We start from the raw sequence: 21598 nt of genomic DNA, 5'->3' as shown, positions 1-21598 counted from the left end.
CGGTAAGTCGGTTCTACGTTCGCGATATTGTAACGTGTCGCGTACGAAGCCGACGCATTGAATTTCGTAGCGCTCGCGGGAATGATTGTATAACGATGAACAATGGGACCTGAGACTCTAGCGGGAGGGCATTATGGTAGAGCGGATGTTGTATAACGGTTAGCCAGCGAAGAGGAACGAGACGGGAGCAGCAAACCGTAAACGCCACGAGCGTTCAACCTCTCTCTCGCTCTCTCTCTCTTTCTTTCACTCAGTCGTTTTCGTTCTTGTTCTCGTGTGGCAACGACGTTATTCGAAATAATACCAAACCTGTGGAAAGAATAACCCGCGTTTCGCACCTGCCAGATGCGTGCATGACGGTATAGAACGGAGTGACATTCGTGTTTCCTTCAAATGTTTTCTCTCAAATGAAAAAAGTGAAACATACAGTTATTGGTCCGATGTTACTCGCGATATTATTCACGTTATCCGTTGCTGCGAAATAACTAGCGAGATGTTTTGTTAGAATGATACACGATTGCTTGTCATCTTAAATCTATTTGAAAATTATTGGGTTGTTGTCGGAAAGGTCGTGCGGTTTTTTAAGTAAAATTCGAAGACATTTTTTACATATTCATATATGTATTTAATCACATGTGTGCCGTTTTGTTCCATTACTATTTGCCAGCTTTGAGGAAGTTTTATGATTCCGGATTTCCAAAAGCCATCATCTACTGCTGAAGGCCTACCTGGTAGCGTTCTTGGTCTTCGACGTTAAAACCACGTTTAAAGCGAGTTTAAAGCAAACCACTTCTGAACAGCTTTCTTTCAGCTACTGCATCACTTCCGTAAATGGCACAGATCTTTTTTGTTGTCTGAATTCTTGCCTTTTGTGAAATAAAATGTGTCGAAAATGCATCTTATTTTCTTCCATTTTTAAATTGATGTAAAAGTAACAAAACTCGATCGATCCAAATGGTCTTATGTCTTATTCGTAAATGACGCGTTGAAATATCCTCTTTCAGAATATGCATATATGTTATAGATTAAAGTCACTCACACATAGATAAACGCCATCTCTTAAAAAGTCGAACTTTCCGAACAACCCAATATATGTTTCGGTAGGACAAATAATAAACTTTGCAATTTATTGCAATCGAATTTTCCATTTTTAAAATGGATATTAAAGAATCGGTTAATTTATCGGTTAATTTTGAAAATTTCCACAAATATCTTTTGTGTGTGTGTGTGTGTGTGTGGTGTATCTTTCATATCCTTATAGAAGTGAGAAACGTGCTCCGTCATTCAGAAATAGAAAATCAATACAAGCAAGCGCTGTCCTAGGTAGAAAGACATAAATCGAAGTCACAGTGACTGTACAGCCGTGTCATTCTAGCGATTCTCAGAGTAATGGACATCAAACAAAATATTACGCGAAGGAGAGCAAAATATTGAATATAAAACTAATTTGTAAAACTTGACAGTATTTTACGACCAAGTGTACTTCATAGTTTTCGTAAATATTTAGCTACGTTATTGCTGCACTTTTTTACGATGCAGTGAACAGAAAGCTTAACATCTTTATAGAGTGCTGAGAGATAATTACTTAAGAAAAGTGACATGTGTGTTAAGATTTTCTGGGTATTTCGATTTACATCACCATTTCGGAAAACGTTTATTAAATGGTTGAAATTATGCCGAGCTAAAATATTCATTTGTCCATCGTCAATTATTCCGTTGTCATTTCAAGCGCCCTTGTAAATGCGCGTGTAATTCGATATTACGCGAGTAAATATGTGCGTCCTCTCGCTCGGAAATGAGCGGAAGTGCATTCTCTTAATGAATAGCAGTATTGCGCGCGCGATGATTGCGACACGATTTAAAAAGGCGCTTACACAGGCTTGCGTTTTCAAATATAAATATGTACCGTTCGATATTCAATACAAAGTAGTGACACGAGTAGTACCTCTATTCCTTCTCGGCGAAGCATTCATGCGCGTGGTGCAAAGAAAAAAATTTTTTTATGAGAACAAAATCCGTTATATAAATTACCGCTATCATAAATTTACTCAATAGAATATCTCGTAATGCTGAAATTTTCTATTGTTACTCATTGTCTTGTGAATATGTAGCATTGCAAAATGCTGATACTACGATTATCGATTATTATTATTATTATTATTATTATTACGAAGAAGCTGACAAACAATGAATTCAATTTAAACATTAATAATTTGCTTGTTTTCTCTCAAAAGAGCGAGCCTGCAGTAAAACGCTGCCTGACCGAGCGCGACGGACGCGAGGTATGACTCGATTTAAAATAATGTCTCGTAATTTAGAATAATGTCATATCTCTCTCTTGGTGCATACCTCATCGTCGAACGCATATCCGCCGCGGATATGCGGTCGGACTGCAATAATTCCGCGGCACGCACGGATGCAGGGTACGATGAATAATTGCCGCAACTGACATATCTCTTTCTCTATCTCGCCGCGTGGATTCTCTCGTGGATGAATAGAGTACAGAAACGGCGCGAAACTTGCCGGTGGAATTTATTTTGTGCCGATTATTGTGGCCGCAATTCTCCTCTCTCTCTCCGGTACGCATCCGCTGATAAATCGACGGATATCAACGACAATTATCGCCGTGCACAGAATGGTGTTGAGTGCGCGAATCATCTCGCACCTGTCTAACGCGTTTAGATACGTTCTGCTGCTTTTCGGCGAGCAATTGCTAGCCACAATGACTCGCACACGAAAGCGCCAGAGTACACACAATCTCTCGTATGTGCTACAAACGTCTCTTGCGAATTATATCTTTCTTAGTTTTTCTTTTTTTTATCCCTTGTCTTTTTCCTAGTATTAACTTGATTTACTGTAATTATACATTCGAGTCGAGCTTATCTCGCTTAACTTTAATAAGATTCCTTACACAAAAGTTGTAGTCCTGTAAGATTACTGAACGCTCCAGTATAATCAAAGAGAGATCGATCAAAGACATGAATCGTGAAGTGGCGAATTCGTTTCCGAGTTTTCGAGATAAAGCTTCACTCATTTTTCATTTCGATTATTCTTTTGGTTGGTATCAAGTGTTTTTGTTCCTTATAATGCAAAAGTACCATTAAAAGAATTAAATGTTAGATATCTCCAGGTGGACTGGAAATACATGTTTAATAGAAGAATATATGTCCACATACGCTCATTTCGCGATTCATGTTATCTTAGAACGACCTTCTTTACATCGTAACAGGGTAAACCGCACCGACATTCACGTGCGACAGCAGTATTTTCAATTTCTATCGACGAATTTATTACTGCGGCAGACGTTTTAAAGGCATTTACGAGATACATTTTCAAGCACGATCTTGTAACATTGAAATTGTACAAAAATCATGCAGATCTATAAGGATTTTTATTTTATTTAATTCCGCTTTATCTCTATTATTTTTTAGATGCTTGTATATTTGAAATCTTTTTAAAACAAAAATCTGAGCTTTTAATATTCTTATTTTTATAATATATTTTAGTTTCCAAAGAATAAAACTTTGAAGCATTAAAAATCTCTACTGAATTGTAGGTGCCTGTTGCACTTTTCGACTTTTGAATTTTCAAAATTTTGAATTTTATTTAATTTCTTTTATTTCATTAGAAACAGACTTCACATTGATAAATCTTTTACGTTTATGCAATTTTTATCTTAGCAGTAATCTCTCAAAATATCTTCTATTATTATGATTTAATGAATTGAGAATTACTAACAAAACGATATTTTACAAACGATATTTGCAAGCGTATACTAAGTTTAGTGACCCGAAAGTTGCTGTCAGCACACGTCACCAAAGTGTCTTTTTGTTTTTTATGTAGGTGGTAAATCATTGCGATGTACTTACAATTAGTATGAAACGTGTGATAAGCAAATATTGTTTATGTATTACTAATAACACTATTTTTATCTGAGATTTCTTATTCTTGTAGAAATTTTTATATTAATGATTGAATTTATAGATATTCATAATGATGTGGCATTTTGCAATTATTTTATGCAGTTTAAAATTATATCTATCTAATTGTTAATACGGTTAAAATCAAGAAAGATTTCATCGCAATGTATTTATCGATACCATTTCATCTGTATTGAATCCTACTGACAATATATATATTTTCTGATATAAATATTTATAATGTTATGTTTATTATATATGCATTCTGTCTGGCTTATTCTTTCGTTCGTAAATACGCGTTTATGGCTGCTAGTATTCACAATGCTTGCGAACCGCGTTAAACGCGCAACTGAATTATCTTTCGTAATTAAAGAGCCTACATTCTCATCGGAAGGCCTGATTAAAGAGACAATTAAATCCAACCTATGGTAAAGTGCAATTTGATGCATGTTGATTTTATCAAGTATACACATATATATGCGTATATATGCGTTTATACGAGATGCGACATTAATCACACTCTGCGAACAGTATTTCCGTTAATTATCTTTTTTTTCATACGACATTTACGCGATGGAAAAATTCGATTTCTGTGGAATTTACACATCGTGTATTTTGAACTTCGAAATATACATTTGAATCTATTTCTCATCAAAGAATTTAAAATTGTCTGATACGTTTTAAGGCACCATCTAGTAATTAAACGTGAAAGGATTCGATCGAAGATCTAGAATGCCAGTTTTACATTTTCGTTGTACGAAAATTCATAACAACTCGATAAATCGATATTATTAGAACAATAAGTCGAGAGAGTTTCTAAAATTTTATAATTACGCACGCATTATAGTAAGTTCCTAATTATTTGCATGGATATGTACAAGCAGCGTTTCTCCGGCTAGTACTTCCAACTACTGATTGCGCGTTCTAGTTTTACTTACGAGACGATAACGTCGTTGCACATCGGCTTCGTAACGGTTAAACAAGGCTCGTACGCATCATTAATGTTTAATACCTCAAAATGGAAAATAGGAAGAGAAAAAGAAGTGTATACGACAAATATATTAGCAGCAAGCTACCAGAAACGATTCCTGGCTTTCAAGCGGCATGTATGTATAGCTAGCTTTTGTAATTACCTTTCCATTTTCTGCACTTTTGCGGTGAAACGCACGGCGAGTGTTCGCAAATTTCCAGTATTCATTTAAACAGATTCTACTTGGAATATTCTTGACAGTGCATTTTATTCCTTTCCTTTCTCATAGACCGATGTTAATCCGGTATCCGTTATTATATCCACAGTGCAGCTGGGGAGTGTATGATACTTTATATTCATGGAAAAGAGAAATTAAGTTTCTACGATTTTCTGATTGCGAAGTATACATTGTTTTTTCTCGGACGTTTTTCCTTTAAACTCAATATAGTCGGAATACAATTATTTTCAGATTTGCAACAGTTATATTATGATAAATAGGAGTATTTATACCTTTGATGAATCGCCGCATTTTATGTACGTTTTGAATTATTATGACGTGTCCCCCTTTTTTTATTAAAAAGTAATTATCTTTAAAAGTGGACTTTATAAATTCTACTGGGTTAATGCAAAAATTAAATCATTACAAATTGACGGAACAAAAGTCGGAATTTTTCAATTATAAACCAGCCGCACAATCGAGCGGTTGTTGGTGTGTCTACAATTTCGTTAACGCGCGTTCAAACATTTATTAAGGACACGGGAGTTAGCTCCACTAGATTCCAACGAAATCTCCGGTGGCCCAAATGTAACACAAATATAACGTGAGAATCTTTTTCCTCGGTACTTGTCTCGTCTCCCGCCATTCCAATTCTGGTGACATTTGCAGGTCATGCGTCACCGATAAAGGTAGAGAGTTCGACGTAACGATCATACTTGTCAAATCGACCTAGGTTGATTCTTGCATTTAGAAACGGATCAGCTGCGGAATAGTTTCAATGAAATATTTTATAAAAAATATTGGCGGATAAAACTTTTTTAAATACATTACAACAGATATACTTTAGATATATAAATATCTTATCTTAATATTTAATAGTTGCATGTCATAAGGATTAGTCGTGTTTCGTTATATGTCTGTATTTTATCGCGTTGCACGAGCATTGCCGCAATTTTTGCGTCACGTTATGCGAATCCGCGTTATACGGGACCGCGTTATATGGAGGTCTATCATATCTTACATTTTACGATACACATATACATATACATATATATATTTATATGTATATAAATGATCAATATTCTCGTCCCTCCACACACACACACACACACGCGCGTGTATGCAAACACAAGTCCGGAAGTGGCTGTGTCGGAAGATACGCGCACTTTGCTCGTAAGTTTCGCTTCGTGTAATATCGGTCGTGCGAATCTCGGTCGGTGAAAGGCGATGCGGTACGCCGCAAAGATGGCAGGCTGACGTTTTAATTCCAAGCCGCGTGTAACTGCGTCTCGCGCTACACCGCATCGGCCGTTACAAGGCTGGAATCATTTTGGAGCGCATGAATAAGTGATTGGCCCGTTGCGCCGGCTCTCCTCGTTTCTGAGCGCCGAGACAGACACAGCGTCGCCAGCCCGACCTCTCTCACTTCTGTCCTTCGACCTCTCTACCTTTTCCACCCTTGAACTAACTCCCGATTCGCCCCTTCTCTGCTCACACGTATATATACGGGGTGTCCGAGTTAATTTCTTGCGAGGTACGCCTATGGTTTCTCTTTGAGAAAACTGCAAGAAAAGCAGCAGAAGGAAGAAACCGATTTGCATTAAAATAATAGATTTATCAGTATTCCGATTAAATATAATTAAAAAATGTGAACTGTTATGCGGATTAAGCTTCTAGATTACGTTCTTTATCTAGTCTTAAATGAACTTTGTTCTATGAAAAAGCTTAATTTTATTATTACATTAATTTTATTAGTATACATTATATTATATCAATTTCTCTCTCTCTCTCTCTCTCTTTATCTCGCAAAAAATTCACTTAAGATTTATCAATAATTTTATAGATAAAATTTATTATATGCATGTGTGACCTCCTCTTTCTCATTCATTTTTATCTCTTCCAAGTCTAATTTTCTATTTATCTCAATTCTGTTCTTCTCTGCTGCTTGACTGCAACTTTTGTCTTTGCCAGTCTTCTCTTTTTCTTTTACTTCATTACTCCGCTTTGCGGTATCATTATTTTTATAATTCTTTATTTTTCCTACTCATCTTCTATTGCTCTTTTTCATCCTTTCTTATTCTTCCTCATTCGTAATTTTTTCTCTGTTTCTCTCTCTCTCTCTCTCTTACCCTCTTTTTTTTATTTTCACTCCTCCTCTTCTTTCAGTATTCTTCCCGTTTTTGTCTTACCGCTATTCTCTTTTTTTCTCATTCTTAGCTGTATAATTTGTCTAGTTTTCTTTTCCTTCTCTTTTATATCTTTTTCATGTGCTAATTTTCTCTCTTATCTTGTTGCCTTTTTCTAGTAGCTTCTGTCCTTTTCTCTCATTTTTATAAATTCGTTCTTCTACCACGCACTCTTTCTCTCTCTTTCATTCTTTATGAATTGTTCTTCCTCTCTTGACTTCTACCTAATCATATCCTTTCCTATCATGCGACTACTCTTTTTTCTCCATCTTTTTTTATTCCAGTATTTACCCGTTTTTTCTATCGCAGGTATTCTCCTTCTCGCTTTAGCACACTCTCCCCTCTCTCTATTTGCCCCTCTTTATCTCTCGCCCTCTCTTTGCCCTCAAATATATATTCGCAGTGACTTCGGGCCAGGGCTGAGCTCTACAGCCTTTCGCGCCCGCACCTTCCCTCTTAGAATTCCTTACATCGGCGAAACGTTCACCGCGAGAACTTTTCTCGCTCAACTCGACAGTGGGAGAACTTTCTTTCAGTCGGTCGGTTGCGTCGTTAATAATGCACAGCGCTATTACTACGGACACACGCGCCTTGCCCTCTGAATGCGCGTGTAAATTCAATAAAATGTTTCCTTTCAAACTTGAAATCAGAGAGAGAAAGAGAGAGAGAGTTTACATTTATTAAATTCACTTCGCGAATTTCTTGTATTCGGAAAGTTCTGCGACCAGTTAAATAAAGCGCAAACTTCCCCTAATTAATAATATATATACTGATTAATCAACCAAAACTTATCACTTAATTGTAAAAAAAAACTGTTTGCTCCGATCCGTGTGTACTCATTAATCGGAGACACTAAACGGAAACAATTATATTCGTTTTTCCTACGAAAATAATATTAGTGATAATCGATATTCGTTAAAGAAGCCAGTGAAAGGTAGCGTGTGCACCTGCACACTATCCGACAATAGAAATATCATTATTGTGATCGCGATGTCATCGTGTTTAATCTTTCATCCGATCGCGAATAGCTGGATCATTAAAATCGCGTTAACTTGACTGTTGTATTTGTGCGGCGAGTTGTTCGCGCGGATATCACGGTATTATATTCAATCGAAAAAAAGTAGGTCGGAGTGCTGTTGCGCTGTTGTATCAAATCGAATCCGGCGGATTCGTCGAGAAATTGTTCAGCTTTCCGAGATACGGCACAATCGCCTCGCGTGCTCCGTTTTTCATGGGAGGCTACTTTGTTCCGGGCTGCGATATGTCAAGGGATGACATTCCCTTCGGCCGCACCGCCCTGCGGACAATGAATTAAGGGTAGGCGTGTACTCCCATTAGGTTTTGAAGTATAACCGTGTGTGGTCGTGATTTACCGACGCTATTACTGACCGTATCATCCATCCGCTAATTCTAACGAATTAAATCAGTCACAGTCTTCTTTGCTTGATACCCGACAATAAATGGTGAACTCTCGCAACGGTCTCTCGGTCTTGCTTTATGCAGCCGCGTAAAACCGAGCGAGCGATTTACATTTTGTAGACCGAGAAGCATTCGTGTGACCGTCGCCGACCGCTTTACCACAATTTTTCTGCACTTCGCAGAAATCGCGGGGGAGACATTTCACAAAAGGAAATGGCGCTGTTTCCCGCGGTGGTTCCCGTGCGACATAGCGTCTCTTGTCACAGCGCGGCGAGGAATCGCGATGCGGCATCAATAATGAAAACGTGCGAGGTCAAAGCAATTGTATTGTGCGCCATGTGCGCGATCCTCACATTCATTTTGCCACGTCGCAACGTCCATACTCTCTGATCGCTACTCTTACTTTCTACTACCGTGAACTGCTACCGTAAGACGTATTAATGCAACCCCGTTGCTTCCGGTATTCGCATCACCGGGAAATACACCGAGTGGATTAGATATGCAAAGTATCATACACCTTCTTTCGATTGAAATATACTATAGACAGATGGGTAGATAAATAGATAAGGCATTCATTATAAGAGGACCATGCAAGAAATCAAGGAAACAAGTGAAAAATATATATCTTAACACAGGGTGTTTCAGAAATAGGTGAACAAACTTTAACAGTATATTCTACTCGCTGTAAGGATGAAAAATAGTCATATAAACACGGGTCCGAAAATAAATGGTCCCTTTCCAAGTTAAATACTTTTTATTTACAACAAACTTTGGTAAAAGAACATTTCATTAAAGAAATTGCTGGAAATGATTTTCTTCCGCATCATATCGATGTCTTGTGGATCGTCAAAGACGTTCAAAAATTTCTAGAGACATCCTAAAACTCTCATTTATGATACTCCTTGCTACTATGCTACTATGAAATCGTATTATCACTTCGTGTGACAAAATACGAAATACTGCAGGAATTTTTGTTAAAAACTTCTATCTTTCCTATATTAGTATGTGCAAAACGTGCAGTTATTTATTATTCTACATTAATGCATATAAATTCAAGGATATATGTTTTCTCACGGAACGAGAATAAACTTGCACGCACATAAAGGAGACGAATGCAATGGGATAAATAAGAACGTAAGAATTAATCATATGGATTATTTGTAAATTTAACGGTTATAAATTATATCTGCGTATGAATAGAGAAAGTAAATCTCATGTGAACGTCTCGTGTGGAGAAAAGAGCTCGTGAGAAAAGTGAGAGTAGCTAGAAGAACAAAACAATCGCAGAAATTGAGTTTATCACCGGCGACGCGATGTATAAAATGCATAAAGTAGCGTTTTTGTCTACAAAATCAAGAATATTCAAACGAGGATACGATAATCGTTAGGGGAAACTGGTTTAAACACATTGCGTGATTGCTCGAGGCACACGCACTGGCGCGCACCCATCGCGTACATAAACATGCGTACAAGTTTAATCGCTGAAATAAATTTTGTTATATTACATCAAACTTCCTGTTGTGATATTGTCCAATGCGCGGATAAAATAAGCCTCGGCATCCGGGGGGGGGGGGGACGCGCCCCCAGAAGAATTTCACGAAGATGTTTACATCGTTAAACAATTTTCGCTAAGGGATGACTTCCGACAGACGTGAGACAAGGCGAGACGATCGTTTTACAAGACGATCGTTTTGTCCGCAACACGCATACGCGATCGTGCGGCTAACCGAAATTGCGATTTAGCGCAACCGCGAGTTGGCACCGTAACGCGCCGCGACGAAAGATTCAACACGTGCGTGTCCGAGATTCACGATTAATTCCGCTCTTTTGTTACGGAGGACACACGTGTCGCTCGAATGTGAGAGACTTAAGGAGAGCGAGACACTTTCTTGGCTCCGAAGGAGCGAACGCGCGCTCTTCTTTCGCTCGCGATATCAACGACGAAAACCTAGCGACCTTAAAATCGAGCGAACGCAAAAATAGCACGCTGCCTAGTGATCCTATTATTAATTATATCGCGCTTACCACTCTTACGTTGCTCGGGGTTTCTGCTCGGGAAGGATAATAGCTGCGGCCAAGCGTAAAGGATAATAATTAACAATATGCTTTGTTATCGTTACCAATGGCGTACCATCGCGTGCAATTTAACAATCGGTTACATTGCACGATTAGCATAATGGCGGCGCCTTTTACATTTGTCCTGCGCGTGATTATCGATTCCCTCCGATATTTTCGGATCGCCGGTAAACCCCACGTTTAATGTGTCAAGCACATAAAAGGAATCCATTTTTCATTGTGTATAATAACTTTTGCGCAGTTGAAATTTTATCGGTGGATCTGGTAATTTAGAAATCTCTTTATTTAAATTTAATTGCATTCCCTTTTTTTATATTAAACGTTTATATTAAAGTTCTATTATGAAAAATCTATTGCGCGGGATATAATAAGATTTCGCTCTTTAGGGCACATTTTTCGATCTTGGATCTTTTATATGCTATTAATGGACGGCCATTATTCACCAAAATTTTTTAATTTTTCACATTATCGGTAGCAGTCCGAAATTAAATTTCGGGAAAAAGGAAGAGCCGTTCGGAATTGAGTGAAAATAAAATTTTCTATGAAGTTGAATAATTTTGCAGTTAGATTCTCTATAAAATTCACGATTACAGGGGTATTTACTGAGATATTTCTTGGAACACCATTAATACGATAGATTATTTCACGGAATTGTATCGCTGCGGCAGCGTTAGCGAGAGATGCACTTTTATGAGAAACTATATAAAGGCGAGCTCGGAAACATAGTTAATCTTCTCTCTCGATCTATTATTAATTATATCTCATATCGCGAGATACACCAAAATATTCTGGCACGAACGGAGACAGCAAAGAAAAATGAGAGTGTGACATTTCTAGCCTGCCTCGATCCAATATACGTCTCTTTATTATAAATAAATTTATATATATTTATATTCTATATTATTAGACTCTTTCCTCGAAAAAATATATAAGCATTATATAAACAAGTTAATTAATTACTAAAATACATTTGTACTGTCAATCTATATTTGCCTACCTATATCTTCAGAATCTCTCTCGTAGTTTTACCTATACAAAAATCTCTCGTATACGATGATATATAATCGCACATAATTAATGATAAGCATGTGAAGAATAATCCTACTTTCAAAATGTAACAATGTGCTTAATATTGTCAAATATTAATTACGAAACAGGTTACAATATTCTATTAAAACGAAATTCAATTAAAAAAAGTAACGATTCGCAAATGCAAGTATATTTACAGTTCTAGTAGTATTGAAATGTAGAATATCCTTTTCCCCTGCATTTGAAGTATTTAAAGCTCTTTGTACTAAAAAAAACGTAATACCCAGATCTTGTTTCGCAATTAGACGTGAACAAAAACGTCGGGAAATTGAAGCGTTTACGCAATGGGATCACTGTAAAGCCTGCTATGTCGTTCGTAAAGCGATAATGCGCGATTATGCTTGTCGTGAGCAATCGGCGAGTCTGTGTGTCGTGCATCTGCAGCAGGGAACGCTGAAAACGAGCTCGTGCCCATCGAACCCTAGCTCCGGCATTTTATTTCGTCCCGCGCTAACGGAAGCACGCTCCTTGCTTCTCGGCGCTCCTCAGTCGGATTGGCGCTTGAAAATTCCACTCGCAGTAATTAACAGAAGATTAAATCGAAAAATGCGGATCGCCAGCTGACGCGCCGCCTAAATATTTACGAACGTCGTAATCATGATCAGGAGGATGATTTAATTGCCGAGCGCTGCAATGGCTTTCGTCCTTCTTTCGCCGATTCCTTATTCATCCTTTTGAAAACCGATTGTTGCCAAGATCATGTGGACTAATTCAAATTAAACGTTCTCAGCTATCGTATATATTTCGATATATTTCGATATTTATTTGACTACAAAAATGGCCAAAAATTCCGACATGAAGGATATTATTTATTATTGAGCGGATAAATTCGTTCTTGTGTGGAAAAATTGCGCGAATCGAGTCTGTCGATATTTTTTACTGCTTCCTTATGTTACTGCATTCACGAGCATTTACATTTACATGTAAGTACAGGCTAATGCAGCACACACACAGGCTCGTATACCGATTGTGTTAACGCGCGCACGTTCCCGCGGAGCCCTCATTGCCTTCATCGAACAAATCTCGGGCGGCTTTCACTCCGTCTGTCTGTAAATAGATATGTTTGTAACCACGTATCTCTATTCGGCATCCGGCGAGGCGTGCATTTTACAAATTGTTCCTCTCGGCGCACTCTCGAATTACCTGCAAATTCTGATTCGAGATTAATCGAATCCGCGGTAGCCACCGCGTTTGACCGATGCTACCGACGTGTTACCGAGTGGCTATGAGTTCCAAGCTAAACGATAGTCCGCCTGCGTGTTGCACCACATAGCCATGCACGTTCAGTTCAGTCCAATGTTCTCGGCTTTACGTTATCGAATCGATTTCCAAGCGTGTGCATTCCCAGCAGGATTAAAATGGCAACCTTCGATGTAGAATGCAGATATATAATAGTTTAGCTGATTGAGAACGAAAAAAAGGAGAATGGAAAAGAAAAAAACTGGTATTGTGTATAGTATCTAACAGTACAGCTAGTGGTTTTTTTGAATATCGATGATAAAGTCAGTCACTAGTTTCGTGAATATTAAATTTCTAGACTTAATATTCAATTAATTATTAGGTTATTAACTAAGTAGTCTGGGTTGTGTCCAGATAGCGATGAATCGAACTAGACACATATTTATGAGAGCATAGCATAGCTTATCATATAGTAATTTTATACAGAAAAAACAAGCATTGAAAAACAAAAACAAAGTTCTACAAAACATATTTACAATATTTGAGTCGACGTCTAGACGGATCCGGATTATTTTTGTCACGTTCTTTTAACTGATGTTAGAACGAGATGTACTTTGTAGAGAATCTTTTGTGAATCTGGATTTATGATGACAATAATGGATATTATTGTAATATCCAGTACTACGTAAGAAACAAATGAGATAATTGAGACATGAAACGTGAACTTTAATCGTCCGCACGTACAATTGGAACGTATGAGATTTTCAACAATAACGGTTCACAAATTCTTCTGTAACGATTATTATTAAGCTATAACTATTTTTTGTTATCGATACAAAATTATTTGATTAATTATTTACGTAACTAACTACGTAATAGTTGTGACGGCCTTCAATAAATCGATTCGGGATAATAGATATTTTTCCTTGGCTGTTTATGCTGCTTTTCTGTCCTCGATGCTTCCTACCGGAAATTAACGAGGGGACGGTAACGAGTCGCTGTCTTCCTTCTGTCACGTGCGATTTTGAAATGCGTCGAGTATACGATTAATCTTTTCCTATTGAAACTATTTTTATATCACACCGGAAATTAATTTACATTTAAATAGTTTTCGAGCTATGAATTATTTAGAAACTGGAAAGTCTCATAAATTAATCTGCAGATGCGCAACAGATAAAATGATATCTTGCCTTTCGTTTTAAGCAGAAATATTCGCTTCCTCAGACTTTTAGCATCAGATTATTACCTCAAAGATATTATTAATTTTAAGAATTAATATTGTAATGAAAAGCATAATAAAAAGCAAAGAAGTCTGATAATAATAAACGAGGAGAAATATAAAAATATGAAAAATATATTTTAAATTCTTTACTTTAATAATTCATAATCACAAAATTTATAAATTAAGCGAAACATTGGAATGTTTTGTATATTTATGTATAACTTTATCGTACTCACGCTCGTGCACGCTGGTACACAAAATTGCTTCTAAATAACAGCGGCCGCTAAAAGAGGAACGCAAATATGGGACGAGGAGTGTCGTCAGCGGATGTGCAAGTGGCGGCACGGCATAGTTTTGAAGATGAAACAATGAGAACTAGCGACACGGTCAGCTGCAAGTGAGCTGGGAGTGGACACCGCTCCTCCGCAATCAATTATTATCATTCAAAAGCTACGCCTCGCGAAACTCGTCTAAGGCTGCGAATGCACTTACAATTTGTGATGCAGTAAACAAGCAGACGAGCGGAGTCGGAAGTCAGTAAAAGATTGAGTACCCATCCAATTAATTTCCGCGCTGCGGAATTAATTAGTTTAATTAGCATGATGAATGAAAAATATTTGTGAACGATTAATAATTAATAATAATGAAAAGATTGATAAAGAGAAAGAAGCATGTAATAATGATAGCTTTAACGTTTTGCTGAAAATATGGCACCAATAAAATGGGCAGATATATTAAAATGTGCAAAAGGTTTAGTCATTTTTATACGCTTTTGCTTTAGGTGCATAATACATGCAATACAATTCAAGTCATCAAAATATTTGCTCCCTCTTTTTACAATTTTCTTCCCTCGGGTAAAGAATTCCTTTGAAGAAAAAGGTTTTTCGCATCTCAACCACATCTCGAAAATATTATCCAGTTAAAAAGTACTGCTTTTCGATTGGAATAAGTGGTAATCCGAAGGCGCCAAGTTGGGTGAATACGTGTGCGGAAAAGCTTTTCAGCCAAAGCGCAAAATTGCTAAATACGAAAAACATATACAGTTTTTCATTGCTCATCGCGTTCATTATTTTGTGTTTGGAAGTTATATCATTAAATAAGTTTATCGTTAAATGATGACATTTTACAACTTCGATGCCAACTCTTAGAAATGTAAGAATTTATTTAAAGTTTAAATTATAATATCATAGTGCTGAAAAAGACTAAAACTTTTACATGCACCTAACTTGTAATAGTATCTGTAATAATCTTCTTCCTCTTTACTTCTCCTCATGTTAAGATTTAATCAACTATAATAACTTGGTTGCAAAATCGGGATAATAATAAGAATTAACCGAAAATTTTCAAGAGAACAAGCTCTTTAAATTTCTCATTTTGAGGTAATCGCATTGGTCCAATCTAGTTTTGACCTATCTAATTCGAACTATTTTTACAATCATAAGACGTGTGATGACAGCCAATGTAGCGTCCGAAATTAAAGGGGCCTTTAAAAATTAATTACGTGAGCAGCGGGCCAACACTCCGTAATTAAGTTCGCGCACGCGCTATACTTTTACCAACACACACGTACAACGCACACACAACGGTGTTTCTTAACTTTATTAATTGCTACAATCTCATTGCGGCAATTTGATGCTCCGCTCTCGAAATCATTATAACTTAGACGGCAAAAGATAGAGGCAGAGAGATACAACAAGGGAGAAAAAGAGACAACTGAGAATGCAGGTACTGCATGCTTACTTGCGCACCTATGCCTGCGATACTTCTACATATAGACACTGTATGTACATGTATTGCACGTAGTCGCAGCAATTACTTAAGACATGCTCGGTGTAAGACACCCATGTAACTTGGACGGCGAAACTTTACCAGTTACTCTCTTAGTTTCATCCATTAGTAGACAGCCCATGTACGACGTGGTTGCGACTACGTGTCTCACTTTAGCACTTCGGCGTTTACACGTGGCCAAGTTTTTGCAATGTTGCACGAAGAGTTTGAAAGTGTCGAGATACAAGGTTGCATATATGCAGACTAATAATTTCTCGTATCGCTTAAAGAAGGTATTCTTCAAAACTATTGAATCAAGCGGAAACAATATACACATTTGTTTCCATTGTGTCTTTGAAAAGTATATTCTCAAGATTTCTCGATGTGCAATAATATTTTTTATGAAACATTTTGTGCGTTCGTAAATCTTTGTAAATTAATTAGTCTCCGGTCTATTTTAATGTAGACAGTGATATATATAGATTTCTTGTTACGGTCTGAATTGTTACAAAACTAAAATTAATTGCAAACCTGTAACAAAAATCGTATAAATAACTGCTACATTTTATTTGCGTGATATTGCAAAGAAACTGCGCGCTCTAAATGTGACAAACGAATGAATTACTGACATTCTTGTTAGTTGAACCGAGGACACTTGATTAGTAATTATTAGCGCATCAATGCGTTTAATAAACGCGTTCGTTAGCGAAAGCTGTGACGAATCAACGTCGGTCTCCTTTCTGCATCGTTCCCGATGACGGCACTCAATACAGAGAGTCGATTTGCATTTTCCGCTGAAAGCAAAACAATATCGCATTAATTCAGCCCCACCATTCAGTATTAACGGCAAGTAGCCGGAAAGAATGATCGATACCGTAGCTAAGGGGAAAGCTTATCTTCGCGGATTACTTTCGGAGACTTTGGGAGTCGCGCCGCAGTTAATCGGGATCGCCCCCATAAATTGACGAATTAATTGCGAGATTAAAAAAGGAAAACGAACGGGGGATTGGCTCCTGGCGGGGCATCTCTTATTGATTCCGCAATTAGCTGCCGGGAGTCAAATCGAGAGAATCACGATTCTTAGTCTGCGAGTCGTCTAGATATACGTCTGCTCGCTTGTGTCTCAGCCTCCCCGCTCGTCCTTCGTCAATGGTTGTTCTTCTTTCCCTTCAGGCTTGTCAATTAGGTTAATTAACTCAATTATCGTTCTCTTTCTTTCCTGTTTCAGGTGCGCACCTTGTTCGTGAGCGGCTTGCCGATGGATACCAAGCCAAGGGAACTCTATTTGCTCTTCAGAGCGTACGAGGTAAGTATCTCATAGTTTACTCTTTCTCTCTCTGTCTATTTTATATATAAACTTGCGCGATGTTAGATCAAAGGATCCGAGAGAATTCCAAATTTAAGGTATCATGTATCTCAAGGACTAACGAATATTCTGAATAAGTCAGCAACGAGAATCCGCGTTCGCAAATGTAAATAATGTGATCTTGAAGGATTTACGGTTCTCAGTAACATTAACGTTCAGTCGTTTTAACAGAATTGAACAACGGAGCGATTACTTATACGAAAAAAGAAGATTTTGTTATAATATATATTGTTATAATATAATATATTATAATATCTCATAGAAACAGATTAATTTGCTGTTGAAGTAAAATAATCTAAATATTTCGAGCAAGTATATTTTATTATTGCAACTAGATCACTGTTGATACAAATTACATATGGAAACTTTTTTATTATTATAACGATACAATTCATCGATTTAGCAAAGTATTTTTCAACAAACTATTCTTAACAAATAACTTTTTGCTGCCTGCGCAGTAACTGACAAAATTTGCTACGATAGTACAAAATACTCTATGTCAGCAAATTTTGTTTCTCGTTGTGGGAGCGGAATTAAAAAATTCAAGATCTTTCAGAATTGAAGATGAAGGTGTATATATGTAAATCATATTTTCTAAAATTATCGATGATGTACGAAAATCAGTGAATGTTTACGTCGATGGACATGTACATTCGTGCTGTCGGTCAAACTAATATCAAGAAGAAATCTTCCGTCGATTCCAATACAGTCAAAGCTCTCTCCTCCCGTCTACATTCTATACATCTATATACCGTGGTTCTTGCGACGTAACACCACGTAAACGCAGCGTTATGAAACGTTCGAACTGTATATTTACAAGGGGAGAGTGTACTTTATGAATCATACTCGTCTACGGCGACCGTCTGCTGCAGGAGATACGGTATTCCTCTATAACGTCATATTTACCCAGTTTGCGATCCTAAATTAGTTTGTCTAGGCAGGTTAATTATGTCAGTACCAATTACGAGTATGTATTTCAAGCTCCAACACCGGCTGAAATGAAAAATCGATAGCAATAAGATTCGAAAGTTCCTTGCAGAGTCTTCGTGTTTCTATAATCGGACATGTGTATACAAAATTTATTTTCGCAATAATCTTTGCATTTGTCTGAAAAACATCAATAAATGAACTTCTTCATACAGAAAGAAAGATATTATAAACTGAAGAAGCTAAAGTTTTTCCACTGAATAGGAAATAGGATATTTATTCTGCTGTTAAATTTTAAATAAATTAATAAAATTATATTTTTAGCACTTTCGCATTGTTGAGATTTTTATTTGTATACTGTCGATTGGAGTAACTCGAATAATGACGAATCTGGCGAAAGTGAGGAAGAACCACGCTTAGAACAATTATTATCACGATTCATGTGCATCCGGGATGAAATTCGATTGCTAGTTTGAACCGGCAGTAGCCGGAGAGAAAGGAAACCGCGGTCATTTGTCGTAGCGAAAGGAAAGACGAGTGGAAAAACGGCGAAATTGTTCTCGCTCCATTTGGAAATCTCCTTCGAAAGTTCAATCATACAATCCCGTCCTCTGGAGCGTGTCGTCATTCGACGGTAGTAGCGCAGCACGGTGCATCTTTTTTGCTCGTTGCTCCGTCCTTGTTTTGTATATTCATGAAATCGTAAGCGGCTCGCTCAAAGGGATTAGGATTAGTTGCACGGGTATGTCGAGAATTACATTTCCGTCGGTGCTGTGCGAACATTGCGAGTCTGGTGCATACAGGGACGCCAAAAGACGTTTCTTCTTTATGTGACAGTTTTAGCCATATTAAATAACAATTTTACGCAGCGAAACGCGATACGACAAGTTTATAATTAACTTAGAACTAAGGGAAAATGTATTCGTTGAAAAAGCCCGACGAGCTAGAAAGCTTTATGCGCTTTGGAAAGACGTTCTATCGGTTTAACCTTAACTAAGGTAACACAAACAGAATCCTTCACGTGTGATGCTGAATAAAAAATTTGACATTTGCGAATTTTCTTTAGATGTGCTGGCTTGTGCTACAATAGCATAACATAGCACAACTCGCGAATTTGATTACGTGTTCGCAAGTTATACAAGTTTGAAATTTTTCATTTCTAAAAATGTTTAACATGTAATTTTTAACATTGTCTGTACTGCGAAATCTAGCGATCTGAGGAAAATGTGTCATGTGAAAAAGTTATTGTGCTATTCTAGCACAATCGGATATGACCAAAAAAATTCGAGGATGTCAAATTTTTTATTCACCTTCTACCCTTTTCCTATGAATTTTTGTCGACCTTTATGATTATCCGATTTCTATGTTATCACTTGCTTTTAACGTAGGAAGAGAGCACAACTTGCAAAAATTTGACATTTGTATTGCAGCGTGATTTATGTTTTTTTTTATCTATCTATATGAATTTTTTCATCGAAACGAAATGAGATATCGAAATTCTTTTACGATACAACGCGGCACAAGCTAGCGTCAATTTAGGACAATATGTAGTCGATCACGAAAAAGTGACTAGTGAAAATTTGTTTTTTGTCATATTTTCGATTATTGTTTGAGTTATCGATTTTTTTTGCGGCGCAAATCAGCATAAATGAAAAAAGTACAAAATTCAAAATGTGTTCACACGTGAATTTTTCATTTGGCGAGTTAACAGGCGATTTACATAGCATTATGGACTCCAACAGTCCAAAATCGGATCACGGGTACTGTCTGCTGAGTTGCACTCAACAAACTCGGAAACGGAAACGGCTGGTGAATTTTTTTTCCATACAATATGCGACATCGGTCGTGATGTAATATATTGACAGCGAGCGTTGCGATCTACGCAAAATGCTGCGGTTTCTTGTATCACGGGAGAACGCAATTTCTTGGCATTGATGCGACAGCTTAGCTGGCGGCATACTGGGGGACAATAAACCTTGAGCAGCACAAATACACGTTATTTTCGCTTGAAAATCTCGTGGTCCGATTCTCCGCGCGCCGTCCGTTTGTTAATCATCTTTGAAATATTATAACACTAAACTATTGCGCATAATGCGTCGCGCGAATTTACGACGCGCCTTCGCTGCGTGCTGGAAGAAAAGCCAGTGCCGTGAATTGCTCGTCATCAGCGTCCTCATGCCTCCGCGCAAGTCTCGGAAAAGCGTGAAATTCGTGCGTATCATGTTGCACATTACACATACGCGAGACAGCGAGAACTCAATTATGTTCCCTCGGAGAGACGAGCTTTTTAATGGCTGCGATATTTCATAGTTAAGGGAAGTTAATTAATAATGTGCGGAAATACCGGGGTGAGCGCCAAGAATTTTGCTACGAATAAATGCTTGGGAAATTTTGCGCATCAATATTTAAGATTCATATATACATGCAGTGAAAATGTGACAAAATATCATCTGTGAATTAATTGACTGTATCCTAAGAAGACAAATTATACGAGAACGATTTTGTGAACAATCGATCGAGTAATTGAGGCTAGATACAAATATTGATGTTGTTCTCGTGTAATTCAAATTTTATGTGCAATATTTATGACAAATTAAAATTTGGAATCAGAGATCTTTTAATTAGAAGTTACTTAAGTTACTGTTAAGAATTAAATATCGATATTTCGTAGCTAGTAGAGTTGATTAATGACGCGAGATTAAAGAACGAACGAGTGCCAAGAATGTTGTAACAGATATTTGAGAAATTCTGCACATTGATCCAAGTATTCAAAGCGAGATGTGTTGAGGTAGAATTAAACTTTATCATTCTTCATCAACTTCATAATTTATTTATCTAATGTCGTTAACATTGATTGTCCAAATCACATTAATGAGAAGTTCCGATATAAATAGAGAAATTACAATTACCTATATTCCAGAGAAGACAATTCAATTACAGACATTCTCTGGTTAAACACTTAATATTTATCACCGTCATTTATGTATGTACGAAATTATAAATTATAGATTTTAGCATTACATTATTTTTATTTTATTTACTGTTAAGAGCGACTGTTTGATATTTATCATCACGGAAAGCATTGTGATGTAATATTATAAATTATGTATAATATCTATAAATTATATATTTATTTTTAATACATAAATGGAATAAAAACAGAATTCTTAAAATTATAAATATGGAAAAATCTGTATTTAAACGTATAATATATTTCGTTTTATTCATAAAAATTTGCTATTATTGTATTGTTATTATCA

The 21598-nt window shown here is 37.0% G+C and overlaps 1 protein-coding gene across 4 annotated transcripts in view; it reads left to right on the top strand.

Annotated features, from left to right (window-relative positions):
* Window positions 1-21598, top strand: part of LOC105286702 (protein couch potato) — a 67064-nt gene that overhangs the window by 8913 nt on the left and 36553 nt on the right. For all 4 annotated transcript variants that reach the window (XM_011351835.3, XM_011351833.3, XM_011351837.3 and 1 more), the window contains exon 2: window positions 17274-17351. In XM_011351835.3, the coding sequence (XP_011350137.1) occupies window positions 17274-17351 (78 nt within the window). The remainder of the gene's footprint in view (window positions 1-17273; window positions 17352-21598) is intronic.

This window comes from Ooceraea biroi, chromosome 1 (assembly GCF_003672135.1).
Source record: "Ooceraea biroi isolate clonal line C1 chromosome 1, Obir_v5.4, whole genome shotgun sequence".
Lineage (NCBI taxonomy): Eukaryota > Metazoa > Arthropoda > Insecta > Hymenoptera > Formicidae > Ooceraea > Ooceraea biroi.
Note: the sequence above shows the minus strand (reverse complement) of the source record. Positions and strands in the feature narration are given on the sequence as shown.